At 44.5% G+C, this 22444-nt stretch overlaps 1 protein-coding gene across 7 annotated transcripts in view; it reads left to right on the top strand.

Annotated features, from left to right (window-relative positions):
* ARHGEF6 (Rac/Cdc42 guanine nucleotide exchange factor 6) overlaps nucleotides 1-22444 on the top strand; it is a 126433-nt gene that overhangs the window by 11180 nt on the left and 92809 nt on the right. For 6 of the 7 annotated variants that reach the window (XM_028482159.2, XM_028482160.2, XM_024128175.3 and 3 more), the window contains 3 exons: nucleotides 18112-18196; nucleotides 20354-20478; nucleotides 22050-22251. In XM_028482159.2, the coding sequence (XP_028337960.1) occupies nucleotides 18112-18196; nucleotides 20354-20478; nucleotides 22050-22251 (412 nt within the window). Of the gene's footprint in view, nucleotides 1-161; nucleotides 699-18111; nucleotides 18197-20353; nucleotides 20479-22049; nucleotides 22252-22444 lie in introns of those variants that run through there. The other variant, XM_028482161.2, reaches the window with a different exon arrangement.

Genomic DNA, 22444 nt, shown 5'->3' with positions numbered 1-22444 from the left:
ACCCTGCGCCGCTGTCACTTCCAGTTCCTACTTCGGCGATCCAGGTCCGGGTCACTGCTTCCACGCCGCTGGCCCGGTCCCTTCAGGCCGCTCTCCCTCCCGGGCTCTGGGCGCCGGGCTGGAGGGGGCCAGCGAGGTACTGAGAGCAGGGTCCGGAGCGGCCGCGAAGGCGGCTTCCCAGAGCAGCCGCTGCCCGCCCGCCGCCGCCCCTCGCGCCCTCGACCGGCTCGCCGCCAGCGCACCCAGAGGGGCGCGTCTCCCGCACCCAGCTTTCCGCCCTCCCAGCGGCCCCGCCGCTCTGGAAACAAGAACTTGAGGGCAAGAATCTGGCTTCCCTTTATATTAAAAAAGGGGGGGCATTTTTTAAAAATCCCCGGACCGGAGAGGTTGCGGGCGCTGCACGGAGTTTGGAGACGGGCGCCCCCTCCTCGCCCGCGTCCAGGAGTAAAGTTGCAGCCGCCCCTCCCCGCCCCGGCGAGCCGAGCCCAGCTCTCCAGTTTCGCCCTGGTGGCGGCCGCGCTCGGGGCAGGGTCCCAGCTCCGGCCGAGTGGAACGGTTCCCGCAGCCTTGGCACGGGCTCGGCCGCCCGCTCGCCAGCCCCGCGACTCGGGAGGGCGAGCGGCTTCCCGGAGGCGGCGGCGGCGGCGCGGCTGGACCGAGCGAGCAACCGGAGGACCAGCGGGCAGCGGCCGAGCCAGGTGACCTGCCCCGGGGCGAGGGGGTCAGGGGAAGGGAAGCGCGAGGGGGCCTGGGGTGGGGGCGAAGGACCCCGGTTGGAGAGGAGCCGCCCTTCCTCCCCGGGCCGTGGCCGCGGGGTCCGTCCTCCGCCAGGGCCTCGCGGGGCTCTGAGCTCCGGGGTGCGGGGAGCGGGGGCGGGGGCCGCGGGCGGAGAGCTGGGAAGCGCCAAACTTAGGGACGAGTTGTCCGGCTCTGGCCGCGAGCTTTGCATCAGACCGGATTCCTTCTTTCCCCTGGAACCAGGGCGGGAGTCAACAGTACTATTTTTTTGATACTAACTTGACCTCCCCCCACCCCCCAACCCCCAACCCCCGGCATCTGTACATTTGGGGATATTTTCGGTGTTGAGTACACAGGTCTGTCGCAGGAATGGTCTGTGGATGGGGAAAGTCCTCTATCTCCAAGGTGTTCAACGTGCCTGTGGTTAATTTTGAGTTTTCATTTTCCAGTCTTTTAGGAACCCAACAGGTATGTGAGCGATTTCGTTTCTTAGCTCTAGAGTGGAGAGCCCTTAAGTTTATCTCTGTCTCTTCGAGAATCTTATATTTTTATTTTTGGCTTGATATTGTTTCTGGATCTAGGGGTGACTCACATGATTTTTTTTTCTTTTCTTAATGCGTAGTGGGAGTAAAAATAGAGTCCTAAGGGAATATATTTTTCTATGCAACTATGTATATTTTTGTCAAGAAAAGCTTCACATAAACCAAAAACCATTACAGAATAGGAGACAACTTTTAAGGCAAGATTCTAAGGTCCAAACTGCTTTTCTAACTTATATTTGCCTGGGAACCCCACAATTTGTCCTTGAACTTCCTGTCTTAATTTTTGACATTGACCATGGTAAGAGGAGCTCGGATGACATCATTTGCTCGAGCCACAGTTCTGGTGTTCCGTGACTGAGAGCGCCTGTCTCCGAAACGTAAGGCCTGGGCTTGCCCTTGTACTTCAGCTGAGGCATTTCCAAGGATTTCTCTTAAAGCAAAGTATTATGCTACATGCCAGGCAGTGCTGCAGTCTCTTCTTACATAAGCGAGCTTCAGGCTGGTGGAGTCTCTGCGTGCACTTGGAGCAGTTAATATCAGAGAGTTCTCAGTCTTGGGGAGGGAGGGTGGTGGTTGGTGATTGGAGTTTGGAAAAAAGTAAATTTCCAGTCTTGCCTTTCTTTGCTGCTTCAGTTTTTGGAAAGCTTTCTATTTATCTTATCTGAAACTCACTGTGCCCTTGTAAAGGCTGTAGGAGAGATGGCATTACTTTCATTGGCCAGAGAAACAGAAAAGTTTAGTGAAGCAAAGTCATACAGCTGACGGGTGGTATCATCAAAACTCTCACCTGAATCTCCTGCTCTCAGCCCAGGATTCTGTTTTGTTTGTTTGTTTTTTACGAAAACATGACATTTTATACAAAAGTGTTTCATTTGGCACATTTCATGGATGGTATGTCTTCCAAGCTATTAATTTTTTCTATTCTTTTTGCCAACTCACATGGCTGGCACTGTTCTTAGGAGTGAGGACAGGGACAAAGCTTTCCAAAGGAGGGTCTGTGGTTTGTATTTACCTACAGTCTGCCGCCCCTCTGTTCACCTTCCGGGGTAGCAGGTGCTGAACAGAGTGAGCGACCAGTGCCCAGAAATGTCCGACATTCGTTTGACATCACTAGCCCAAGTATAATATTACTTCAGTCTTTACAAAGAAGCTCATTCAGGAGGAGAAATTGGAGAGCGTGAGTTTTGTTCGTTAACAGCAATCTGCTCATCACTGGAACTTAGACACGAAGGAGGAAAAGGAGTTGAGTACCTACCATTTCTCAAGCACCTACTATGTTCTAGGTACTGTGCTAGGTGCTTTAAGTATATTATTTTATTTAATCCTCACAACAGTCCTGGGAGGGAGGGGATATTGTTCCCATTATACTGAGGTTTGGGGATGATCCAGACAAATGCCACACACTGCCAGTGCAAAATGGAAGCAGAATGTAATCGTTGATGTACCTTACTTCAGAACTTGTTCCCTTTGCTACGTGCCAGGCTGTCCCCCCAGAGGAGCTATTGATAAATACAGGAACGCCTAACCTTGGTTTGCACACATGGCTGCACATTAGAGCCACCTGGGGTGTTTTTAAAAAATACAAATGTTGGGGTCTCCCCACACTGAGCTTTTGGGTTAATTGGTCTGCAGGGAGACCCAGGCCTTGGTATTTCTTATTCTTTTTTTTAATGTTTAAATGAATTTTGTATTGCCATATAGCCCGAATTCAGGAAACTGCACAAATCCTAAGTAGAGTGTGATGAATCCTTACAAACTGAACACATCTGTAGAGTCAGCACGCCGATTAAGAAACACACCATCATCAGCATTCAAAAGCCACCCGCCCCGTGCCCCTTCCCAGTCACTACTCCTCACCAGTGGGCACCACTGCCCTGACTTCTAAGACAATAGATTCCTTTTTTTCTGTCTTGTACTTTATATGAGTGGAATCATATAGTATGTATCTGTTTGTATAAGATTTCTCTCGCTCAGGGTAATATTTGTACGCGTTCCCCATGCCAGTCTTTCTTTTTTATTGCTAGTAGTATTCCACCATGTGGATGTCCCCTATTTTGCTTCTCCGTTCACCTGTTGATGGACATCTGGGTTGTTTCCAGTTTGGAGTTGCTATGAACAATGCTACTATGAATATCCCTGCGCATGTCTTCTGGTGCACATTTCTGCTGGGTTTATACATAGGAATGGAACTGCTGGGCCATAGGGTGTGTATATGTTTGGCTTGAGTAAGTGCTGCCCCAAAGTTTTCTGAAGTTATTATTTGGTTTTGAAAGCTCCCCAGGTGATTCTAATGCGCAGCCAGAGTCAAGAACTATTTCCCTGGTTTATCTAGAGTTCAGCCATCTAGCAGCCTCTAGTGTCTGCCCCCGAGCTGAGAACCTCCTCGGCGTCGGATTGTCTAGGAAATCTTCTCTGCTGGGTTGGGCAGTTAGCATCCATTTTCCCATAATCCCTTGTGCCCAGCTACCTTTTCGCTACCTGCCCGCTCTCACCATGGTAATCTGTGGACACGTTTCCGTCTCTGCTAGCCTTGGAGCTTCTCAAAGGCAGGAACCAGAACTTGATCGTATAACGCCAGCAGTGAGTACAGAACGTGGCCCCTAGCAGGTGCTCAGTAAATGTTTATTAAATGAATGATTGCTAGAATGACTGAATGGTCGGGGAAGCTCCAGGCTGCAAAAGAGATGCCCCATCTTTGTCCTTAGACTTGTGCACTTTTATTCCTAGGAGACTGCCTCAGACCCTCACTCAGAGCCTAATTACTTTTATTTATTGAAGCCTGTTGGAATTATGGGTAATCTGGTTGCTCATCCCCAAACTGGTTAGAAATAGCAAATTAGATGAAATGAGATAAGGTATGTGGAAGCACTTTGTAAACTGGAAAACAGCATTTAAATAGAAAGTTGTGATAAAGGGAGAAGAGAAGTTGCTCTAGATTAGACGTGCTGGCGATGGCAGAAAGAGTCTATGTGTAACGTGGAAGCAATGAAATCAGCAGGAGACAAAAAGCAGACTGCCAGACATAACCATCAGGGCCTTTTTGGTGTGGGATCAGGCAACCCAACACGTGCTGTGTGGTCTAGTGGCCAGAATTTGTAACTTTCTCTGCCTTGGTCTGGGTCTGATTCCCGGTCAGGGAACCTTTGTTCTTGAGAAGTAGTATAGTAGTACAGTGGCTAAGAGCTTGAGCCTTGGACTTGAACTAACCTGAGGTAGTCACTTATTAGGTATATGCTAATTTCCTTGGTGGTGGTGGTAGGTAATATTAGGTATATATTACTTTATTATTATTAGGTATATGCTAATTAGATATATGCCACCTCTTAGCATTAAGTGAGCGAAGGCAAGTAAAGCACTTAGCACCAGTGCCTAGCACTGAGTAAACTCTCAATAAAAGCTAGTTCCTAATTGGAATTTTAATGTATCCCAGTAGACTAGTGTTTACAAAGGATAACATTGCATTATCAAAAAAAAAGTTCACTTTTTTGTTGACAGTTACGTTAGGCAAACTCCATTTAAGAAGTGAGTCGTGCTTTATAGAAAGATTTCCTTTAGGAATCTTAACAGTAAAAAACCTTGGATACAGGAGGAGGTAAACTGTGGGCTCTGGGGAATGATGGCTTCTCCAGGGGTCCTGAGGTTTTACACTAGTTACATTGAGAATTTATATATATAAAATGTAAATATATATATTTTAAACTTTTGGCTGCGCCATGCGGCTTGCGGGATCTTAGCTCCCCGACCAGGGATCGAACCGGGGCCCTTGGCAGTGAAGGCACGGAGTCCTAACCACTGGACTGCCAGGGAATTCCCACATTGAGAATTTAGCCGGGGATGAAAGTTAAACCAGGAAAAAAAAAATCCAGCCATTTTGTTTCTCGGGTCTGTGCTTTATTTGGCAAAGATCGCTTGTTTTTGGAAAATAAAGTCAAAGGTTAAAATCCCCACATATTTTCTAATTCTTAACATCTCTCTTCTGAGGACAAAATAAAGTTGACCGTTTCTGGGAATTTTAGATGAAGAGTGGTGGCGGGCTTGACCTCTCTTGTCATGGTGAACAGCAGAAATGTTCATCCTGTCAACATTATTAACCTCTTTCACTCACTAATTGAAGTGTTTTTTTTTTCTTTTTCTAGACTTGAAATTCTCAGTGCCTCACTTCATAGAAAATAATTTGAATTTAGATTAGAGGGTGTTGAAATGTGTTTAAAATTATTTGTAGGTCATATTTACTGTGTTTACATATTTTATTTGGAAGACTGCATGAAGGCAGTTTAAATTTCAGTGATGTTATAGCCCAGTGATATCCATGGGACACAGACTGGAACCTGTGACTCTGATTTCTGACAATATATGTGTAATCTTAAGAGTTTCATGAACTGGTTATAAGAGTTCCTGTTAAGTCTCCAGCTTAATGTCTTGCTGTAGTTCTCAGTGCTTAGTGTGACCGATTTTTAAGTGCTGAGAAGAATTTGTATATGGTTGCCTTTATAACAACTCAGGATTAGAAATATGTTTGGGGATCCAGTTCTAAAGAGGAACTGGAGAAGACAAAGCGACAGAATTCTTCCGAGACTATGAATTATTCAGTTGTTAACCACAGTAACTTCTTTAGCTACCATTTTGTGTGCTAATAATAGAAACGGTTTGGACAGATTCCTCTTGGAATTGAAAAATCAGGAAAGCCTTTCATTCTTTTCTAGTCTATGCATAAACTAGGAGAATGTGTAAAAAGGATATTTTCAGTTTCTCTTGTTTACCTGGATGAAATAGTTGGTGTGTCTTTTAAAACAAATGCATTTGTTTTATAATAACGATAGCTTGAAATTTAAAAATCCACCCCAGAGCAAGATGCTTCTTGTTTTAGTTGAATTAAACAATTCAACAAATGGTTTTTTGTTTTTGGTTATGACTGACAAAAACATTCCCCCTTGCTCCCAGGAAATAAGTAATAAACCTGTTGATTTGGGCATAGTCGAGGGGAGAAAATAAAAATCAATTGCCTCTGTACAAAAACAAAACAAAAAGAAACAAACAAAAAAAACCCCCCCACGATATGTAATACTTAAAAGGGAAAAGTATAGTTTCTTAATTGGATTGAATGTATGCTGATAATACCAAAAGGAAGGCATTTTATTGCAAAATTTGATCAATTGAATCTTCCTGATGGGAGATGTCAAAGTTATCTTGTTTTAAATCTAACTCAACTCTAATTTGTTTTTTTAAATTAAATTTATTTATTTATTTTTGGCTGCGTTGGTTCTTCGTTGCTGCGCGCGGGCTTTCTCTAGTTGTGGCGAGCGGGGGCTACTCTTCGTTGCGGTGCACGGGCTTCTCATTGCGGTGGCTTCTCTCATTGCGGAGCACGGGCTCTAGGCACGCGGGCTTCAGTATTGCAGCACGTGGGCTCAGTAGTTGTGGCTCACAGGCTCCAGAGCGCAGGCTCAGTAGTCGTGGCGCACGCATGGGCTTAGTTGGTCCGCGGCATGTGGGATCTTCCTGGACCAGGGATCGAACCTGTGTCCCTTGCACTGGCAGGCAGATTCTTAGCCATTGCACCACCAGGGAAGCCCCTTTGATCTGGTTTTAATGTTGATTCTAATCCAGGCTGTTTCTGGGGGCAACAGAGCACAATACAGCCCTTTATGCAAACCAGGCGATCTTGGCCATTCTCCCCTACTCCAGCCCCATTCTAATTTGGTCATATGTTATCACTGAGGCGACCCCCAGGATCAATCTGAGAGGTGAAGACCTTGTCAGCACAGCATAAGGTATGCAGAGCCATTGGTGATGACCTTGGGGTTAGTACCAAAAGAAAGCACAAGGTCTGGCCTTTGAATTGCAAATGAAGAAGAGTGAGGGCACTTGCCTATTGCTTAGGGCCTTTGCTTACCTACGTTTTTAGAGGAAGCGTATGTCCACTCAGTCCCGAAGCTGCTGCATATCTGCCGCGTCCTCTGTTGTCATCTGGAAGATAGACCTACAACACCAGACATCTGTCTAATTAGCTCCCCACTTTGTCATACCCTGGCAAACCGGACCCTTCCACACAGAGGGGTGTGTGGGTTCAGAGCTGTGGATCACCCCAGATGACATAATAGTCACGTGTCATTTTTATTGACTTCTTGGCAGAAGATTTACCTTCCTAACTTAGTTCTGCTTGGAGAAAGAGAGTAAAATCCCAGCTTTATACTTTCTTGGGGACTTGAATATTATTACAGAGATCAGACATGTCAGTTGAGGGATTGAACAGGGCAATAGGGAAGAGAAGGAATTAAATTAAGGTGGGAGGAAATGCAGCAGTTTGCAAAGCAGTGAGTGAAAGTGTTATAAGGACTTGTCTCACCCTAGACGATAACATACAGGTTTCCTTATGCTTTGGAAGCACATGGATATTACTTTAAGAGGCATCTCGAAGGGGTCAAGCTCTTAACAGCTTTTATGAAGAGCCCGGCCTGTGAGGCAGGTCTCAACACTGAGGAACATTCTGTCTTGTAATTTGTCTCTTCTTCATGGCTAGGTTTCCAGCAAACTGGGGCCACTCACCAATAATTTCTGAGAAATGTATGCAAACCAAGAGAATGCGGTATTTTACTAACAAAAGAAATTTGCCACTTCTTTGGAGAAATGTGCGTTGTGATAGTGTAAATCAGCATTTTTACTGTAAAATGACCAGTTTGCGTTCTTTGATGATATGCTGGTATTTGGGAATGGATTGGGGAAAATCCTGATTGGGGATTAAAAAGATCATCTTCAAGCAAAGAGAACAGAATGAAAAACAATGTTTGACAGTTGGTATACTTGTGGGTGATTTTCTTTGCTAGATTTTATATAGCACCCTTTTTATTTCTTATCTTAAAACAAATTTATGTATTAGTGCCTGGCATATACCGGGTGTTCAGTAAATATTTGTTGAATGGGTAATGAGTGGATGAATTTTTAAAAATTTATTTTAGATAGATTGCATATCTAACAGTCTATATGTAGATTATCAACAGCTGACTTTATTCCTAGAAATGACTCTTTAGCGGATGAAAATAAGGCTAAAAAGAAAGCCAGGTCCTTCCTAATACAGTATTACTCAGTTTCTTTATGTCAAGCTGGAGCACCTGTTTCATGTTTTTAAAAGTTAAAAAAAGCAAACCAGAAAATGAAAGGTATGAGAGATTAGGTGCCACAATGTCATTTGGAAGACCTTCTCTGCCTTTCCAGCGCTCGGGTCACTTCTTATTCCTTAGGTTACCCAAACTCTCTCGATTTCACTGGGCTGTCCACGTGCGAGACTTGCACATCCAGGACTCCGTAACTTTGATTCTCCCAAGTGATCCCGGGTAGTAACTTCACTTCCTTTGGGCGAGGTAAATGCTTTGTCAGCCTTCTTCGCTTCTCTCAATCATATTCTTCCAAAAGAAGCATCTATCTTCCCAAGTGATGGAGAATATATGAGCCCTGATTTATCAAGTTCTACCGGGAAAAAATTACCTTCTCCCTGTCTTTCCTTCTGGGGAAGGTATGACCAAAGGACAGGTGTTTCTGGTGGAAGAAATAGCTGCTTAAGATTTTGGTTGAAAGGAAAGAGGAATAGTCAGCAAGTGCTTGTGCACCGTCTACATGGTGAGTACTGAGAATTCTGGAAAAAGGCAGCATGTGTATGGGAAATAGTGGAGTTTCGCAGCGTGTAGGAGTGGATGGCTAGGTAGCCAAGCTTCCAGAATCTAGAGCATAATTCAGAGTTGCGAGAAAGAGAAGCCCTTTGTGTACTGAGGTGTAGTGTTGGGGGAAGACCCCGTGGAGGAGAGTGATGGAGAACGGGCTCCTAAGGACCTCTAGGATTCAGGCGGTTGAGGGAACTTTTTCATAAGGAGAAGTGTGCATAGCAGAGAGAGGCACCGTGAAGGAAGCAAAGGATTCTGGGGCATACAAGGAGATGATGATGAGAAACAATGAGCTTGCTAGGTGTGGGACCAGCCTGAGAAGGACTTTGAATGCTGGCTCGAAGAGCGTGGACTTGACCTTGTAGGCAGTTATAGGCTGGGTTACCTTAGGCTGAGAGACGTGGATTTTAACTGAAAGCACCGTTCCTGATGGCTTGGCTATCTGAGCTCCCGAACACCCACCTTCCTGTGTTTGGATGGTTTCCTAGGCACAGATCCTGTTTGGGGTCAGGTGGAGGAAAATTAATTAGTTAATTAATTAGTTAATTAATTGGTTGATTGATGCCTGTTAGGCATTGATGGGCATCTCTGCGAAGGGCAGACTTGAAAAAGTGACTCACATAGAGACGTAAGCAAAGTGCACCAAAAGTCTTTGCCAAATGAATGGTTGAAGGTGATCCTGAAAGAAAGAAAGTAGGAGAAACTTTGGTACAACATCCTTCCCACCTGGGTTAGCTGGTGGAAGAGGGACTTCAGGTGTGTGATTTGTAGTCTTGCCAATTGCCTGTCACCTCTTCTTACTTCTCGTGGGTTACTTTGCCGTGTTTTGCCACATCCCACTGTGCCCTGCTGGGACTCAGAGCCTCTTTTAGAGCAAGGGATGAACAGGTGAATGTGGCTCTTAGTGGCTGTCATTTAAGCTATTTTACAATAAACAGTTAAAAAAAAAAAAAAAAGATAGCCCAGCCCAGCCAAACAGTAACATGTCACAGTTCTTTCCAGTGTCCCTTCTCTATAGTGCCCACATCGTGGTGCTTTGGGAGGAGATTGAAAAGGAACCTGTACTACCTGGGACAGGCCAGTAATCGCATTGGCAGACGAGTTAATGAAATCCACCGCCATGGAGTTCGAAGCATCTTTGGTCACGTCATGGTCACAGGGCTTCAGTTTGCAGACGAGCACAGGTGTATATTATTTTAGATAACAGATGTTTCCTGAAAAGTCACATGGAAATGGATTTTTTTTCTTCCTTAATGATATTTCTTTTTGCCTTTACTGTGATTTCGGCAATGCCTTTTCCTCAATTATAATTAATCACCAATTGGCGAGAGCTTCTAAACTTTCATGAACTCATCAAACATTTATCGAGCGCCTACTGTGTGACAGGCGCTCTTCTAGACGTTGAGGATCCAGCCGTGAAAAAGGTTGGAAAGAACTGGCTTCATGGGGCTTACATTCTAGGCGCAATTTATATTTAAGTTTCTCTGACAGTCCGTCCGGTCAAGCCACCAATGAATGACTATTTATCGAGTGTCTCATGTGTTGAATGCTGGACCACGGCTGGGTCCTTTGCACTGCAAAGAGTTGGCTTTCCAATGGGAAAGCCAGGGCTAATCTTAACCCTCACAGCTGTCGCTGTTCAGAAGAAAGAGAGGTGAGGGTGAGTCAGTGGAGGACTTTAAGGCAGGCAGCGGATGGGACCGCTGGAGGAGGGGCTCCTGTTCTCATTGCCCTCCTCCCTCCCTCAGCTTTGGGTAGGGCTCACTTAACACCAGTCTCTCCTGTGCATGGAATTTGTCCTGAAGCAGCTGCTTCCGCTAGGTTCTCGGGCTCCAACCCTAAATCACAGGAGGCTCCTAGGAAAACAGGGCCTGCAGGAACCCTATCTTCACAGGAGAGTCTCCTCCTTAACCGCCTGCACGGTTAAACAGGCAGGAACTGTCGGCTCTTAACACTTTCTGAGCTTATTTTCATGGTCTTCACACGTGTCGCTGGATTCGTCACCGGGAATTCCAAAATAAATAGTACTCGGAGTGTCTAGGGTATTTTTTTCTTTTTAATTCCTCCTTTTTAAGTTCATCCTTTACGTGAAAGGACAAGGAAGAAATATAAAGGATGAGGACGTTGATCTGGGAGCCCATGTTCAGGCATTCTTCAGTATAAAAATGGATTATTTTCCAAATATTTGTTTTTAAGTTATTAGGAACACAGAACACATTTTCCCATAGAAACAAGGTGCTACGTGGTGATTCTGTTTTCTGGCTGGCCCACAGCGGCTAGTTTAATAACTCATGTGGCTGAACTGTGGATGTCATAGAGACTGAGTGGCGCAGGTGACACTATGTCCCCGGGAAAATGCGTTCCTTATTCCAATGTGCACAACTAAGAAGTAAGTCCCCTTCTCCGACACGGTGGTGGCTTGGGGCTTGGGAAGGACACCCCCAGCTCTGGCGCACAGATGCTCCAGCAGCTGGGGCATCACCCATCCGCCTGCATCCCTCAAAACTGGCAGCCAGTGTGGCTCTAGTGACAGAGGCACAGGAGGAGGGGCGGGGGGAGGGCCACGGCGGCCAGCGGGCTGAGAGGCAGCTGGTTCTAAGCCTCTGGCTTCCCACCCTTGGCTTGGCAAACGCTACTGACAAGAGAGATTTCATCTTTCCCTTTCCTTCGTGCCTACTCTCTTTTCGGTGAGATTATCCAAAGCCAGTTGTTCTTTCTCTTTTGAATCCTGGGACCATCCCCACCAAGATGCCTGTATCATTCCTCATTCATTTGCCACTTTCCTCAACACTTGCTACTCAACTGAAGATAAATCTGTTGTGGAGAAAGCGGTTTTTGCCCTAGGTGAGTGCTAACAAGGAAGAATGGCGATCACAAGGTGGGATACGTTGATGTCAGTGATGCTGAGGAAGCCATCCCGGAGTGGATTTGGGGACTTCTCGATGAGGTGTGAGCAGTGACAATTATGCTCAGATCTTTGCTCCTATTACAGGAGCCCTGTGGAGCTGGACTTCCTAGCTCTGGATGAGATGAGGCCCAAGTCATCTAGAAGCCCATATTAGTTATCTAAAGTGACTCTATATAAATCCACAGAGACAAAAGGACATAGATGGTCAAAGCTGTCCACAGTTGCAGTTCGAGTCCCACGAGGCAGTGGTGGCAAGTTAAAGCCAGAATTTATATACAGGCCATTTTAAAAATGACATTTTGAAAAACTCAACTATCAACAGGTAATAATTATGTTAGGCCGTGATACCCCAGACTCCCTTTGCTTTGATTCTGTATTATCCAACAAATTTCTAATTGTGATTTGGCGTACTATGTAGATTTCTCTATTGGGAGAGCGTGATCTGACCCATAAAATGGGAGTATCCAATCCTCTTCATGGTTCATTTTTTTTTTTTTAATTAGTAAATTGGCATTTTGGCTTATGCATTGGCCTTTTGTGAACGTGGTTAATATGAGTCCATTTTCAAGAGCCTTGAGAACTGAAGGCCAGATTCTGGACCTTGGAGACCCAGCCAGGATGCTGCCTTTGGGAGCCCCTATTCAGATGATGGACCAGCAGGCCTTTTCCTGCGCTCCTTTGGTCAAAGACATCTCTCACTGTCCTGATGGGAAACAGAGCCACAAAGAAAGTGGTGTTGCTTTCCTTAGGTCCTCACAACTGCTCGGCAGTGACAAATCTGGGATTGGAGTCAAGGTCTCCTGACCCTCACCTCAGGGCTCTTTTCCGTATACTGATGTTATTGCAACTACATGCACAAGTCAGATCTTGTTCCCTAAATTGCTGAAATGGAGAGAGAGGAAGGAAATAAGAGAGAAGTAGAGAGCAGGGTTTGCTCCATATCAAATTGGAACAGTTATTATTTAAAACCAGGCAGGGTACAAATGCCATCCACTGTATTCTAGTAAGTGGAATACCAGTGGCGAATTGAGTCCAGTTTCTGAGCTGAGAGCATTATTTGTTGCTGACTTGGTGGCTGCTTTTAGTAGAAGCTGAGCGGAAGCATCCGAGGTCGTGTCCACAGAGCCAGGAGCACTGCCACCCGGTGAAATATGACTAAGCAGCTCAGATTTGCTTTCTCTGTCGCACAACGCAATGACATTTCCTCCCAAGGCCGGGGGTTAACAGAGGCAGCGTGCTCAGCCGTGAGGATAAGAGAATGTGATTCAAGACGGGCTAAGTTAATTTAAGATCTTATTCAGTAAGAACAAGGAAGAGATGGAATGTTCCTGAAATATTTGGAATTTTTTTTAAAAATGGGCCTGAAACATAAGCTATGTCCATGTGGTCCCACTGAATCACTTGCTTTGCAGTTGATTAGACTTTAATAGTTGAGTGATGGAGCCTATTGTGATCACTTCAAACCCTAAATTAACTTTAAATGAAGTTCACTGAATGGTACTGAAGCCACATTAGTGGTATCACAGGCATCACCCATCACTAGGCATCTGAACTAGCATGCGGTATGGCTTCTTCTCTTAACAAGGATGTGGCTGGGGCCGTGACTGGTTACCTCAGGTGCTGAGAGCACGATGCCAAGGAATGATTTCACTTGGTCCTATAACCATGGGCTGGATGCCACCCTCCCCCTGCCCGCCCCCCCCACAGCTAACACCTCACTTATGTGGACGATGGAACCAGATGAACAAATAGAAGTAACTCAGGGCAGCCCTAACCCCCTTCTGGCAAACATGACCAGGGGCCTGCTGGGTCAGGACTGCCCCTTGAAATGAGAAGGACAGCACATGAGTTAGGCAAAGCCCCTGGGGAGACAGTCTTCTCATATAGGCCATTTTCTCTTTGTCACAATTAGTTGAATTAAGTCATCTTAGAGGTTGTAACAAACTTGCTGCGTATGGTACAGATGCTGCAAGGGATTTCATATCGACAGCAGCAAGGGATTTCTTTTTGTGTACAAACTCACAGATTTGTTTCTCATCTTTTTCATGTCTCATGAAAACATAAAGTATGCATACAGGGCTAAAATGCCTCTTGGAGCACTTTCTTGTGTATTTTTATTGGTTCCATCACTTTCTTGATTTGTGACTTAACTACTTACTCTGAGTCACTGTTTACTTATCTATAAAATGGGGGAAATAATTGTACCCACATTACAGCCTTGCTTGGAGAATCAAGGGCAGTGAAGCCTCCAAGCATGGTGTCAGCATATAGTGCATAGCAACGGCTTGGTAAGGCAAGAAACCGTAGCTGGAAGATTACCAAGTGGCTGGGGGGAGTGTCTTCTCCTGTGCTTCCTTGCTTTTCTCAGTTTAGGGAAAATGGCATAAAATAGCATACATGTTGAAACTGAAAACTCCTCCAAAAAAGATCTATTTGTAAAGCCATATAAATATTAACTTCTGTGCAGCTTATACTGGCAGATCCCCAATGGTTCAGAATTAACACCTGGTGTTCAGTGGATGGAAAATAGGTTTTGCTGTCATTGTGGATCTCCAAAATGGAAAAATGTGGGGATACGTTTAAAAATGAAATGCCTTGTCTGATTTCAGCTGCCGATGTAGGATTAGACCTTAGGCTGGCTCTATGTAAATACTTAAAAAACAATCTTGAATGAACTTTAATCCTTGTCTCTCCTATTGCTTACCCAGCGTAAAGTAAATGTTTTTTTGTCGTTGTTATACTTGAACCTTGCCTCATCCCATTGCAGGCGTGGGACCTTGAAACCATCGAGTTGTAGTCTAAGAAGCAATCCTTTCTTTCCCGTCTGCCTCACAGTAGTGATAAACGGAGGGAGGGAATCCTGCTGTTCATCTGACCTTCACAGATCCAACTGGAACTAAGCAGCTAATTTCTGCATCAAAATAGGAATCAAGAAGGTTCAGCTAATCTGGGACTCAGTTTCATACCAGAGACACTAAACAGGCGAGCGAGGCTTGCACAGAGTATAGGGAGATGAGTGTCATCGGGGCTTTGTATTGTGAAATCGCATAACGGCGTCAAGGTACCAATTTGCATTACCTTTTAACCATCCCACTGCTTTGCAGATAGAAAAGGGGGATTGGTCCTCCATTTTGCACATATAAATGATTGGGATTAGGCCTAGGCAAGTGGCTTGTATTGGAATCTACTTCTCTTTGCTCTCCCCGCACCCTCTCCATGCTGGGGGAATCTCCCTTGCTTTTCTCCCAGTTGGGCGCCAGTGCCCTTAGGTTTTCTCCACGTCATCATCTCTAAACTTGGTCTCACACCTCTCGTTTCCACTAAGATGGAAAAGACTGATAACAGCTGAAAGTACTGCACTTCCTCCAAATAATATTTCCATTTTAGTAGGTGACCAATCTCAAGTGCATGGAAGAAAGGTCTGGGGTGGAATGTTCGGAACTGTTCCATGTGAGGCTCGTGAGGGTGCAGTGCCATAGAGGGCATTCATGGTTCTATCTAACCTTCCATCTGCTCGGAAATCATAACCCTCAGGCATTGCCTTCTCTGCTAGTCCCGAGAGGCCTCTTCCAACTTCTTCCTATGTCGTTCCGAGTGCTTCAGAACAGCATCTGTGGGTAAATTCTAGTGTATTGAGGTTTTCTAAAAAGGGAACTGTGTATAGTGCAGGCAACTTCCCTCAAGCAGACACAGTGCCTCTTGTTGATGCACGTTTCATTTTCTCATCAGTTTATTTGTTCTCAACTTCAGCCAAGTACCAATACAACTGAACACCAGGGAAGTCCAACGTTTGCATTTTGGTTTGTAGCATTCAGGAACGTATTTGGATCGTAGTGTCATTTTACTCTTTAGTAATATCGACATTCCCCCTTTGCTAGAACTGTATTAGTGTTTCATTTTGAGATGTGATTGGGCTCTTCAGTCATTTTAAGTTTGAACGCAAAACATTCATTGATTAAATGGATAAAGAGTGTGGGGACTTCCCTGGTGGCGCAGTGGTTAGGAATCCGCCTGCCATTGCAGGGGACACGGGTTTGAGCCCTGGTCCGGGAAGATCCCACATGCCGCAGAACAGCTAAGCCCGTGCGCCACAACTACTGAGCCCGCGCTCTAGAGCCTGCGAGCCACAACTACTGAAGCCCGTGTGCCACAACTGCTGAAGCCCGTGTGCCACAACTACTGAAGCCCACGCGTGCCTAGAGCCCGTGCTCCACGACAAGAGAAGCCACCGCAACAAGAAGCCCGCGCACCGCAACCAAGAGCAGCCCCCGCTCACCGCAAATAGAGAAAGCCCTCGTGCGGCAACGAAGACCCAACACAGCCAAAAATAAATAAATAAATAAATAAATTCATTTTTTAAAAAAAAGAGTTGTAAGTCTCAGAAGGGGCACACATTTGCATATATTGTTTATACTGATGCCCCCCCCAGATTTGAAAAAAAATAGATACTCTATATTTTCATTCGAGAGACAGATTTTAGGTCTTCTAGAATATGTGCACAAAGAAGATAAAATTGGGTCTTGACGTGGCTCCCAGAAAACATGAGGATTAGAAATGGAACAAATGTCTCTACCTGATGGGAAGACAGATCCTTCAGAATCTTAGGCTCATTACCAACCATGTCCCACGTGCAAAGGTACATTTTATTCCCATCACCACATTGGGGGAAAAAAAAGCATGCAAACTTCTAGACATCCTGGAATGAAATGTTTTTTGAAGGTGTATTTCCATCGAGAAGGTGGGCGTCTGGTTACCTATAAATATATATAGATTGGCATCATTGACTGGCAGATTAATAGGTTGTGCCTGTGCTTGAGCGTACTTCTCGTTTCAAATACATGTTTATGAGACTAGAAGACACCTCCATACATTTTAAAACATTGAATACATTTTAATTTTTATATTTTTAAAAATTTCAATTTTTTTTACTGAAGTATAGTTGATTTACAGTGTTTCAGGTGTACAGCAAAGTGATTCAGTTATATATCTATATATCTATTCTTTTTCAGATTCTTTTCCATTATAGGTTATTACAAGATATTGAATACATTTTATTTTATTTTTTTAAACATTTATTTTATTTTAAAAATTTATTTATTTTTATTTTATTTTTGGCTGCGTTGGGTCTTCATTGCTGCACGCGGGCTTTTCTCTGGTTTGGTGAGCAGGGGCTACTCTCATTGCGGTGCGCAGGCTTCGCATTGTGGTGGCTTCTCTTGTTGGGAGCACAGGCTCTAGGCGCGCGGGCTTCAGTTGTTGTGGCACGTGGGCTCCAGTTGTTGTGGCACGTGGGCTCAGTCGTTGTGGCTCGCGGGCTCTAGAGTGCAGCCTGAGTAGTTGTGGCGCATGGGTTTAGTTGTTCCGCGGCATGTGGGATCTTCGCAGACCAGGGCTCGAACCCGTGTCCCCTGCATCGGCAGGCGGATTCTTAACCACTGCGCCACCAGGGAAGCCCTGAATACATTTTTAAATTAACAGTTGTCTTTCAAATAACAACTGCTTGGTGTCTTCCCTAGGGACAGTGGGATATCAGAATGATGGTTGCGACAGTTCAAGTGAAATATTGTATTTCTTTAATGTTTTGCTGCTGGCAGTTAAGTAATACCAGGAAGGTCAGAGGTCATATCTGGAAAAGTCATCTAAGGCCAGGAAGAACCTATAGGCTCAGGCCGCCCAAGGGTCAAATCCATGAAGATGGGCTGAGAGGGGCAAGGTCAGGGGGCAGAAACCGGGCATTGAGGCTGGCAGCAAGAGGCAGGCCTGGGCAGAAAGTTGGGCGACATGGAGTTGGGACCCAGTGGGTGGCCTCGGGGAGGATGGGCAGCAGAGAGGAGGGCCCTGCAGACAGTGCCCTGGCTGAGAACAGTGAATGAACTGTACAGAGGAAAGCATGTCACAAAGGCTTCGCCTCCTTCTGTAGGTGATGGGCATTGACTGTAACCCAGCACAGAGTTTCCAGTAGCTGGGCTGAGAGTATTGATGGGCTCAGGTCAGAAGAGCAGGTCTGTGCATTTCCTAGTGGGCCCTGGACTCGGCGTGGCTCTCATTTCCCATTACTGCTTCTCTCTGACTCACTGATGGCCCGCCACATGTCATTAGGTGGCTCAGCTGCTGCTTTCATTTCTCCCTAAAGGTATACAGGGGTTTGGGTCTTGGCTTTTACATTTTTTTTTTCTCCTGAGAGCTAGAGGAAGTGGCCTTCTGATAGTTTGGTTTGTTGAGTTGAATACTTACAGTGTCTTGACAGTTTCAATTTTCTTTCTCATAGGTATTTGATCCTGATGACCTTCATGCAGGGGTCAATTTCTCCAAGGTTCTGAGCACTCTTTTAGCTGTCAACAAAGCAACAGAAGGTAAGCAGGGCTTGGGACAGATGGGTTCTGGGTGACACATTTGGGTTCACATGTCTCTGATTACCCTAGGAGCCAAGTATCTATGGCCAGGATTGTGTGATTGGGGCAGACTTCTCTCCTCCCCCTAAAGAAACCCTGATGGGTGCCAGATACTTTAATCTGTCATAGTTTAGGATTTAAACATAACTGTCACAGAGGTTATTCTAATGCCCTTAATATAATAAGAACCGAGAAACAATTTCATTCAAAGCTACTGAATAGGCAACGGAGTATAACAAGACAGAAAATAAAAAGGAAAAAATATCAGTTCCCTTTTTCATAAAGTTTACAAAATGCAGCCGTTACTTCCCTTTCCCCGCCAGAGACATATTTTTTCTCATAGTTTTCTGTATGTCTTTGTCCATGTTAAGGAACCCTTCAGTAACCTTGCACTGGAAATGAAACCTCAGGTTCATAGTGAGTGAAAAGAGCATCATTTATTTAAATGTTTAGTATCCATCACATTGGCGGAATGAAATATAAATCCTAGTAAATGCAAAGCAAATGATGACAACCTTAAAGTATAACTTCATTCCTTCCGTGATATAGTATCTTACCTACAGCCGGGCAGTAATAACCATAGTTTAAATGTGTTGAGCCCTTACCATGGGTCTTGGCTGTCCTAAGAGCCATCGGTGGTCTCATTCAATCTTTGAAACAAGCCTGGGAGTAGGTGTTAGTATTAGGTCCGTATTACAGATAAGGAGAGTCAGGCCCATAGTGGCCCAAGTAGAAAGTAAGCAACAGACCTGGGATTCAGACCCACATCTGACCGACTCCAGAGCCCTGATGCTCAAACCGTTGGAGAGTCTACAGGCTGTGTGCCCAGCACTGCCAGGTGCTACAAAGGAAGTGTAAGACTTGGTCCCTGCCCTGGAGAAAATTACCGTCTATTTAGGGAGACTCAACTTACCCACGTGAAACAATGAGAGAACAAGAACAGACAATATAATCAAGTGCCAAATAGGCTGGAGCATCTAGGAAGCTATCAAGTAATTATAGTTTTAGTCAAAAGAGCTGAATATAATAGCAATAAATGTAAAAATACTTCTCTGAAGTAGTTCCTTTGCTCTCTGGAAGAAAATGCTTTGGAGCTATTGCAAGGCGTATAGCAGAAAGTACAGCTAATTCAAGTAACTATATTTAACACACATGACAACTATCCAGTTCTGGGCAGGGAGGAGATCGTATAATTCGAACATTATGCCATACAAATGATATGTTCCTTTGCCAAACTCTCCTAGCAAGTTTTACAGTCTCTTCCCTTGCCATAGATATTTATAAAATACAAGGAGGTGAAAGTTAAAACCCACAGCATCAAGGAAATTACTTGGATACTGAGCTTGTCGCCTCGGGAATGTTTGGGCTTTAGACTTTTGCAGTTTATATCTTTTAAAAATAAATGGAGAGGAAAAGAACCCTCATTTGAATTTGTCAGGAAGCCAGCTCCTCCCTTCAGTACGGCTCTCGGCATACTGAAAACACCCAGCTCAGTGCTGGGCCGATCGAATTTCACAAGGTTTCAAGGAAGAGAAGACTCTTGAGTTTGATTTTTTTAAAAAAAAAATAATTCTAGTATCAAGATGGCATCTTTCTCAAACACGCATTCTCTCTCATTCTCATTCTCCCCACCCCTTCCCTCAGGCATAAGAGGGATTTTACATTATATGAGCCACACAGACTGTTCCATGTGAGGAAGAAGAGAACCACTCAGTTATAGGCCAACAAACAAAGCGAGAAATTTGAAATATTTCAAAGTAATAAGAGCCACAAACAGCTGTTTGGTACCCAATATAGTTCTGCCTGGCTAACAGGGCATACTGTTGCAACGGGTTCAGGAGGGAAGAGTTGAAGGGAAATGGGTTAAGAGAAAATGTGGTTCTGTCGCTGTTTTTCATTCTACTGGAGAGCGATGGCCAGTAAGGTTAAGAAAAAGAAGTTGGCCACCAAAAAGGGAGGCGGGGCGGGGAATGAAATAAGCTCGGCATGTTCATCATAGAACAGTTAGAATTATGATCAGGTTGCCTTTGATAATGTCCCGTGAAAGCTAATATTAAGCTGTAGATGTTTTTCTGACACAAGGGGTTCTCTTTACGGTGCCTTTTCCTCTTTTCACAGATCAGCTCTCAGAAAGGCCATGTGGACGTTCCTCTTCTCTTAGCGCTGCTAATAGTTCTCAGACAAACCCACAGGGAGCAGTTTCTAGCACAGCTCCAGGGCTGCAAAGGCAGTCAAAGCCAGTGGTAAGTCTGGTCCCCAATTCCCCCTGCCTGTTTTAAAATTTGTAAACTTCGATTGCTATCTCGGTTACATCTCCATAGGTGGTGACATAGCCACCCTGTTGTTTGGGGCGTTGTGAGGAAACAAATTTGGAACCTTGCCCCAATTCAGACTGGCCCATGGGAACAAATCGAAGGCATGTGGGGCAGAGAGTCTGAAAATCGCGGTTGAAGCCCCAAAGTCCTGTCCCTTTCCAGAACTGAGCAACTGAGAATGCTATGCAAATGTCAGTCATTAGGGCGACTTCCGGAGGGAAGTTTGCTGTTATTTCCCCTCTCCCCCCGGCTTATTAGGAGAACTAAATAGTGCCTGGCACATAGAAGGCAATCAATGTATATTACTTGCTCTCATCATTGCCGCTGTAATTTTCTTTTTCTCTTTGCATTCCTGTTGAGCCCAGGACGAGCTCCTATATTGGGATAGCTCGGTTATCTTTGCATTTGGTCTTAATGGGAGCTTTCATTTGGGAGGGAGCGCCCTAGCTTCTGCTCTTTTGAGACCTTTATTCCTTGTCAAAATCCACCCACTTGCTTTAAGCCATCATGAGCTATTACTTCCAAAGTACTTTAATTACTTCCAAAGCTCTTAATCTTTTGAGATTGCAGATCTCTTTCAGAAGCTGATGAACACTCTATGGTTCCATACCCCTTGGGCCCTCTCAAATTGTATGCAGAATCTCCTGTGTGTGAACTTATTGGTCTGTGTTTTGGGTCAAGGCTTATTGTGCTATCACCTTCTCAAAGGGACATGTGACAGGTTAAGAATTCCAGACTTAGGTAAATGTGGGATATTTGATCTTCGCATATGACTAAGTCTTAGCCAATTTAAGATATTCTTAGTAATTGGAAGGGGGAGGCAGATTTTATGAGAGGAGGTTGGTACCTAATCTTGGTCACGTAATTATGTAAGACTTCGGGTGTTGGGTAGAGGCAGAGTGGGATAGTTTATTACTCTACTTTGTTTCCTGGCTCATTTAAATAAGTATCTTTTGGGACTTCCCTGGCAATAGAGTGGTTAGGACTAGGCGCTTCCACTGCAGGGGGCCTGGGTTCGATCCCTGGTCGGGGAACTAAGATCCCTGCAAGCCGAGTGGCGTGGCCAAAAAAAAAAAAAGAAGTATCTTTAGATAATTGGTGGGGGAGAAGAAATAAAATAATAAAATAATATAAGTAATAAAATATTTTTTATTATTTATAAATAATAAAAATATATATTTATATCATTTTATTTATATTTATTTAAATATAAATAAAATAATAAAATAAAAGAAATAAAAGCTATGACCCCCTCCAAAATACACATTCTCACAAATGCAAAAGTTTGCCTACAATTTTGAGGGCTTTATTAATCCCCTTCCCCTCATTCCCCCAAGGCCTACCCATGTTAGGCCCATTCCTAAGTTGGAAACTCAAGACTGAGATGGACCTGGGGTTTTATCCTTGGTCACCCTACTTTATTTGCCTAAATTCATAGAATATCTGCCCCTGCCTCATTGAGATGAGCGCCTAATCCGGTGTGACTTTTGTTTCTCCAGGAGATGACGGAAAATGGAAGTCACCAGTTGATAGTAAAGGCGAGATTCAACTTTAAGCAGACTAATGAAGATGAACTGTCTGTCTGTAAAGGGGACATCATTTATGTCACTAGAGTTGAAGAAGGAGGCTGGTGGGAAGGCACATTAAATGGGAGAACAGGCTGGTTCCCTAGTAATTATGTCCGAGAAATTAAATCCAGTGGTAAGTCAATCTTTTCAAAGCTTTTTTGACTGTGACTTTTGTACTTTCTTGCTCTTCGGACCAAAAATCTTGTAGCTTTCATCAGTTAACAGAATTGTTTGTACTTGTATGTGTATGTCAAAAATAAGATGAGAACAGAACTGGGAAAAAAAATCTATGATTAGATATCTTGAAACCAAGTTGTACTTAGACT

The sequence above is a fragment of the Physeter macrocephalus genome, chromosome 21 (assembly GCF_002837175.3).
Source record: "Physeter macrocephalus isolate SW-GA chromosome 21, ASM283717v5, whole genome shotgun sequence".
In the NCBI taxonomy this organism is placed as follows: Eukaryota; Metazoa; Chordata; class Mammalia; order Artiodactyla; family Physeteridae; genus Physeter; species Physeter macrocephalus.
This window is presented reverse-complemented; position numbering and strand designations above follow the sequence as displayed.